Genomic DNA, 8,288 nt, shown 5'->3' with positions numbered 1-8,288 from the left:
ATCCAGGGAGCTTGTCCGTTGTTTCCGGTCATTCAATCACCAGTTCAGGCGATCTCCACAGCCGTTCCGCAGCGAAAGGAAGGAGCTCGTCCGAGTTTTTCGTTGTCCGGCATAGCTAGGAAGCCGAACAGTGAAATCGTGAGAGAAATTGACGAAAGTGAAACTTCGAGTCAGAGAAATTTTTCCGGCAAGGTTTCGGAGTTCAACGAATGGAAAGTGAAACGATGCAAGGATGCGTCTGAGATGAATGACAACAATGTCGTTTCATTCAATTCTGCTTTAGAATCTGCCGTTTCTTTCTCGCTCCGATCATCTCTATACACGCATATCCCTCTGTGTCTAGTCATGGCGCTTTTCCGAGCTGCAATTTCCGGTAGGATCCTCGAGTCCAGCACGGTTGTCGGAGCGCGATCCATGTCGTCATGGTGGCGAAGTGTCGAGCCGGCTCCGAAAAATCCGATCCTCGGCGTCACTGAAGCTTTCCTCGCAGATCCTAGCCCCGACAAAGTCAGTGTTGGAGTTGGAGCTTACCGTGACGATAATGGAAAACCGATGGTGCTCGAGTGTGTCCAGGAAGCAGAGCGGAGAATCGCGGGTGGTTTTAACATGGAATATCTTCCAATGGGAGGAAGCGTTAACATGAATGAGGAATCTCTGAAGTTGGCCTATGGGGAAATTGGATTTGCAATTAAAGGAATTGGTCATCATTCACTTAACATGTATGTTCCTAGGCCAGATTTAAAACCAAAATAGAATTGAATTGATATGTCCTCATCAAATTACAGTAAAGTAAGACATTTTTCATTCATTATATTCTTCCTCATTTGCATGGTATCGTCCTCTCTGACAATTATAACCTGCAACACCATATCATTCTCCATTTGAAGTGGCAGGAACTCACAAATACACCTATCTTCTTTTCCAACAAGGTTCAAATTGCACAGGTTTCTCCACCCTCCTGACAGCCATGTTCGACCATCACCCCAAACAATTACATTTGTTGTCCACTCCCTGCCTATCATGTCACATAGAGTGACGGTTGGAGGTAATTCAAGATTGAACTCCATGATGATTTCTCTTGGTATATACTGCAAATCCGATTCAATCCATTAAAACTCATGTACGTACGTAAGTAATTGAGAAACAAGCTAAGCTAGATACACATAATGAACAATATATATATATATATATATATATATATATATATATATATATATATATATATATATATATATATATATAGAGTTAATACCATCTGAGGTCCTCCGAGTATGGTGGTTTTGCCACGTTTAGTCCTAAACTTTCATATTAACCATCTGTGGTCCTTCGACTTTCAAATTTAACCATTCGTGGTCCAAGTTAACCACCCATGGTCCTTCAACTATTAAATTTTAACCAACCATGGTCCTTTCAAGAGGACCGCGACTGGTTATATTTCGAAACTTGAAGGACCATGGGTGGTGAACTTGGACCACGAATGGTTAAATTTGAAAGTCGAAGGACCACAAATGGTCAATTTGAAAGCTTAGGACTAAACGTGACAAAACCACTATACTCGGAGGACCTTAGATGGTATTAACTCATATATATATATATATATATATATATATAATATCATCTTTCAATTCATTCCTCCCGCATCAAGAATATAATAGGTTGATATCTAGAATAATTACCAGACTGCCAACCCTTGTTCGTCTAATTTTAGTCACGAAATACGGATTCTCAGGTTGAATATAACGCCCCGATAGAAAAAGATCTGCTCCAGAATAATCAGGAATATTGCTTTTTTCCGCACTAGCATCTCTCTTGGATCCACCAAATTAAAATTAAAAAATTAATAATAATAATAACTCACTCATAGAATAGACAATGAGAATTATTAAAACTAACTCACAATAATTGAAACTTACTTGAATTATTATTATCGCTATTATTGTATCTTCTTTTGTCCTGGGAAAGTACATGATGATCACCACCATTGCAATTGCCCTCCCCTTCTGTTGTATCCATATCCTGGGAAAGTACTGTATGATGATGATCATTATCATCATTTCCCTCCTCTCTTGCATTGGCATTCATATCCATATCCTCTTCTTTCTTAACATTTTTCTTCACAATACTACAGATATCTGCCTCAAAAACAAGTACATCATGACTCTCATCACGACTACCTTTTCTTATAAACTCTACCACTCGAGCAGGTTAACCTTCCACTGCTATCTTTTCACAACCGAATGAGTCAACTACAAAGAAGTCAAATATACTTCACCACAATCGTTATAGATAAAAAGCAATTGGTCGCCATTTATGACACAGTTATCCTTCACAACTTTTTCCCATCCATTCCTGAAAAACATAGTATCTCCAGTTTTTGATATCTCAATCTCCCAAACATTCTTTTGACAATTCCTCAGTAAAACTTTCCTTTTAAAATATCTTTTCTCCGATTATGTGAATGATGGAATTTCCTATTAAGGGAAGCAAAGTAAGGGGTTGAATTTGTTAACTTCATGAAACAAACATAAATTATTTGTAATATTAAATAGAAAACACCAATTCAATCAAAATGCTACATTCTCCAACCATAATTTCAGTAATTAAATCAACACATAAGATACAACATGAAGTGAATTCATGCTCAAACAATGCCTTAATTTGTGTTAATATTGCAAAGTCCATTAAACGCTACCATGAAACTGTTGAAGATAACTTTGAGTTACTAGAAATATTAAATGATGCCATAGCAACAAGGCCAGAAAAGTAAGAATACTTGATGGGAAGGGGAAATATATATGGCATTAAACAACCTCCACATTTGAATCTTTATTAAACATGTCTAGATTTATTTACATTAAATAAACAAAAAATTAAAGCGCAGGTAGAAAAAAAAAACAAAAAAAATAAAATAAAATAAAATAAAAACAAAAAAGGGATTCTACATACCAATTTACAAGAGGAAGTATCTGCGCAAAAAAAATTTGTGAAAGTTGAAGCTTCTCGTTTGTGCCATTTCCAGTAATGGGTGAGATCAAAACTTCAACGCTTCAACCTCAACCTATCAAGAGAGAAAACATTGTGAATGGAAGTACCAGAGAAGTTACCCAAACACTACATAAATATCGAATTGTTCAACGTAATATGAATCATGTTATCAAATTCAAGTAATTACTACACAAACAATACATTTATATCTAATTGCAAGCTCTAATCCTACTTATCTCATCAAATTCAAGTAATCTTCCTTATCCGTTTAGATTTTACAAAAAAAAAAAAAAAAAAAAAAAAAAAAAAAACTACTAATTGACAACTCATGCTGACAAATGTAGAGGAATAAACATTATAAACTAAAATGTGAACAAAAAGTAAATAATTGTCTATGAGAGAATGGATATGGTTAAAACAGACTACAAACTATTGTAACGAACACCATTGCCAACTGTAATTTAATTCAATATTAGACAAAGTCATTCAAATGGCACTATAAACATTCTCATATATGTATGAGTTGTACTTTAAAAAATATTGTAATACACATTAATTAAAATTAAAATAAATATTTTATCGTATATAGTATAATGCAATGTATATTAAAATATTATTATTATTATTATTATTATTATTATTATTATTATTATTATTGTTATTATTATTATTATTATTATTATTATTATTATTATTATTATTATTATTATTATTATTATATAGAGTTTAGCTCAAATGCGGTCGCACCATAACTTGTGGTCGGTGCGGCCGCATAGGCACCGATATAAGTAATAAACATTTTATTCCTTATTAGTACGTATTACATTTTCATCATGACCCGATCCGTCTCACCGAAATGGATTTGGGAGTCGGTATCACAGAAGATTTATCCTCATTCGAAATTCAATTTAATATAATTCCTAAAATTCAAGTTCATCATAATTTCTTATACATAATTATTGCATAAAAATACAAAAATTACCACCAACTATGAACAAATAATTCAAAACAATTTAAAAATATTTGTAACAATTCAAAAAATTAAAATAATACCTAATTTAAAAATATAAAAATAAAAATAAAAACTCACAATGAAGAAGGAAGGTTGTGGTAGAGGCGGCGTTGGTAGAGTGGCGAAGGTGGTAGTAAGGAGGAGTTGAAGTAGAATTAAAAAGAAGGTGATGGTGGTAGTAAGGATGAGTGGTGGACGGTGACGGTGACGGTGGCCGTGAGGTGGAGATGAAGAAGCAAGAAGTGGTGGTGAGGAGGAGAAGAAGAGAGAAGAAGCTAAGAGAGAAGAGCAAGAAGAAAGAAAATGAAATTTGACAGATCTGCTAGATAAAAAACGGATATATACGACCAGGGGTGGAGGTAGGTGGGTGCGTCTAACCCACACAACCATATCACCTATTAGAGCATCCGCATCACTTGGGGAGATTTGGGGGAGAATGTAAGAGTGATTAGGAAAGAGAATGTGGGAAGGGAAAGAAAAACAAAATCAAAACTGGCGTTGAACGCGCCCCGCGTGCGGTTGCTGTGCGCGAAACGCACGCATCAAGTGCTGTCATCACATTTATTTCTCCTGTGTGCGAAACGCACACAGCAAGTGCTGTCTTCACATTTATTTCTCTTGGGAAGAGAAATAAATCATCATTTGCAAAAAAAAAAAAAAAAAAAAAAAAAAAAAAACCACTCTCACTCTTCACCTCACTCCTCCAACATGGCATTTGCACCTCAAAAGTTGTCAAATAACTCCTCATTCTTCTCTATAGTGGATGCTCTTAAAGACTTTGCCTTGGCAAATGAGCCAAGTTTGGTCCCACTTACTATTAGATTTGCACAATCGCAAAATTATTTAATGGTTTTAAAGAATATATACAAATTTTCAATTACTCCTTCAAGAATATATACATTTGATTGGCACTATAAACTTTCTCATATATGTATGAGTTGTACTTTAAAAAATATAGTAATACACATTAATTAAATGACCATAAAAATTTTCTCGTATATATTATTATTATTACTATTATTATTATTATTATTATTATTATTATTATTATTATTATTATTATTATTATTATTATTATTATATAGACACAGACACATTTAGAATATTTCTATATAGATTTGTGCTACAACTATGCACAAATAATAATAATACAATCTTGATTAAATATTTGTAGATTTATTTACATAAAATCAACACAAAAGAACTCACATAAACAAAATCTAGAAAAAAAAAACAAAAAACAAAAAACAAAAAAAAAAAAAGAAAGAAAAAATCTTGAATTTTGGTATACAAACCAATTTATATGAGTAAGTCTTGGTGCAAAAAAACTAATAAAAGTTAATACTTCTCTTTTGTGTCATTTTCACGTTGCAAAACCCTTTTAACGTTACTTATTTTGTGTAATAGTTCTGGACTACATAGTAAATAAATGACACGACGTCAATTTTAGAAATCTGATATTGTATGCCATTTAAGAAATAATGAAATGACGTCAAGTTTTTGAAAAAAAAAACGACATCTTTTATTTATTCAATTTTTTAACAAAAAATTGTGGAACGATATCAGTTTTTTCACATTTCACTTTTTTAAAAAATAAATAAGAAATGGCGTTAATTTTTTTTTTAAATAATCAATGTCATGTCTTCTTATTATTTTGTTTTTTTTTTAAAGATACGATGTTGATTTTTTTTTTTTTTAAAAAAAAAACAATATCGTATCTCTTCATTAAAAAATAAAAAATAAAAGTAGATACGCTATTGGTTTTTAAGAGAAAAGGACATCGTATCTGTTATTTAAATTTTTAAAATTATAAATTTAAGGGTCAAACTTGTCTGAGGCCATCTCGGATCCTTATAACTTATAAGTATTGGAATTTCCCTTATATGTAATGTTGACAAGTATTTGTTTCTTATTAAGAAAAATATAATAATACTTTGAAATCAAAATGTAAAAGTGCTACATTTTTCTCCAAAGGAATTACACTTTCCAATATAAGTAATAAACATTTTAATAAGTGTTTATTACTTATTAGCATTACATTTTCATCATGACCCGACCCGTATCACAGACAAGGATTTGTGAATTGGTCTCACACAAGTTTTATCCTAATTCAGGATATAATCTAATACATAATTATTGCATAAAAATACAAAAATTACCACCAATTATAAACAAATAATTCAAAACAATTAAAAAATATTTATAAAATTTCACAAAAATTTTAAAAATAATTTGAAATAAGTTCAAAAAATTAAAATAATACTTAAAATAATTTAAAAATTAAAACTTACAATGAAGAAGGAAGGTGGTGGTGGCGGCGGCGTTAGAGGAGTGACGACCGTGGTGTACGGCGGTGGTGGTAAGAGGAGGAGTAGAACAAGAACAAGAAGAATTAAAAAGAAGGTGGGGGTAGCAAAACTGGTGGACGTGATCTGATATGATCTAAATTTGGTTGGCAGATCTGATATGTTTAGAAGAAAAGAAGAGGAACAAGTAGAAGAAATTAAAATGAAAATTTGACCGGCAAATCTGATATAATCTAAATTAAAGACGGATACGACTAGGGGCAGAGGTGGGTGCGTTTGACCCACGCGACCATATCACCCCGTTAAAGACTTTGCCTCGGCAAATGAGACAGACAAGTTGGGTCCCACTTACTTCGGCAAATGAGACAGATAAGTTGGGTCCCACTTACTTTTACATTTACACAATCGCAATGTGATTCATGAATCCTACTCATCCTTATATGTCTTTTTTATACGTGTTGTTTTTATAATTGAGTTTTTCACTAGTAAAAAGATGAAAATTGATTTTAAAAATTCAAATATTTGATGCATTTTTTATTGGTTGGTGATAGAGGTAAACTTGAACAGGGCCACTGGGATCAAACATTCAAGATTCATTTGCATTAATTTTTCTCTGCGTAGTATAGTTTAATATAAGCATAAATATAATTTATATGATTTTATTAAACATATAAATAGTAAATATTTAATATTTAATATTTATATTAAATTATGCTTTAGAATGAATTATAGTATTTTATTGTAATTATTATATTGAATTTATAGCTAAGTTCCGTTTAAAATTTGTTGGTCAATTGTAAATCCACTCTGTTTCTTCACTTATAATTTTAATAAATTGAAGTTTTTAATTTTCAAAATTTTCAATTTTTGTTTAAGGATATTATTAATCAGTACATATAAACTTTATTTTATTTACTATATTGAATATCGCCACAAAAAAGTTATAATTAATTGAAGAGTTAATACCACAAATAGTCCTGTGACTATTGGGGTAGTACTCCTTTTAGTTCTCAACTTTCAATTCGACCAAAAAACATACATTCACTTTCATTTTTGACACAAATAGTCCTCTGTTATGGTTGTTAAATCTAAGGGTATTATCGTCAAATCAAAATCTATAACTCCAAGAGAACAATTTATACCTTACTTGACAATTTGGCTTTGGGCTGAAAATGATTGAGAAAATATAAAACAAATATTTCATTGTAAAGAATATGAGTTTTTGTAAATAAATTAAGAAACAGAATTAAAAAAAAAAACATTATTCAACAGGTTCGTATATTTGGAACAAAATGAAATTCTGTTCATCACTATTTATTAAAATAAAAATAAAAAATTTCCCAAAATACTATATAAAAAAAAATTATTCAATAGGTTTGCAGCTTTTGAACAAAAAAGAAAATCTATTCATCACTTTTTATTAAAATAAAATAAAAATTTTCTCAAAATACTAGAAAAAAAATGTAAAGACAAACAAAAACCCCGCATTCTTCACCTGACTTATCATTCAATTCAGTTCACTCCCCTGAAACGTTAGTGTAGCTTTGAGAGCACAAATTGTTCTCTCAAAATCTATAACTCCAGAAATCAATTTATACCCTAATTGCTTAACAACTTTGATTTGACGATAACACCCTTAGATTTAACACTCATTTAACAGAAATCTTAACGGATCGCAGGACTATATGTGGTCAGAAATGAAAGTCAAAATATGTGTTTTGGTTGAATTGAAAGTTGAGGACTAAAAAAAGTACTACCCCAATAGTCAAAGGACTATTTGTGGTATTAACTCTTAATTGAATCATCTCTTATTATTTGTATAAGACATAAAATGGGATGAAAAAACATATTAACAACAATAACAACAATCATGATAATGATGATGTATGACACAACAAGGGATTAAAATTGAAATTTCAAGACTGAGAATAAACCATAACGGAAGTTGATATAGACTATTATTATCCGGTAGGTAATACAAGTGG

General features: G+C 31.3%; 1 protein-coding gene across 1 annotated transcript; it reads right to left on the bottom strand.

The window, feature by feature from the left end:
- Positions 1-779: 779 nt before the first annotated feature.
- Positions 780-2,360, bottom strand: LOC109174165 (B3 domain-containing protein At5g60130-like). The gene is made up of 4 exons (XM_019323432.1): positions 2,273-2,360; positions 1,966-2,132; positions 1,677-1,808; positions 780-1,088 (listed from the first exon to the last, which is right to left on the bottom strand). Exons 1-4 carry the CDS (start codon positions 2,358-2,360, stop codon positions 780-782), a joined length of 696 nt encoding a protein of 231 aa, XP_019178977.1.
- Positions 2,361-8,288: the final 5,928 nt, after the last annotated feature.

This window comes from Ipomoea nil, unplaced genomic scaffold (assembly GCF_001879475.1).
Source record: "Ipomoea nil cultivar Tokyo-kokei standard unplaced genomic scaffold, Asagao_1.1 scaffold0529, whole genome shotgun sequence".
In the NCBI taxonomy this organism is placed as follows: domain Eukaryota; kingdom Viridiplantae; phylum Streptophyta; class Magnoliopsida; order Solanales; family Convolvulaceae; genus Ipomoea; species Ipomoea nil.
The sequence above is the reverse complement of the archived record's forward strand: the minus strand, read 5'-3'. Positions and strand labels throughout refer to the sequence as shown.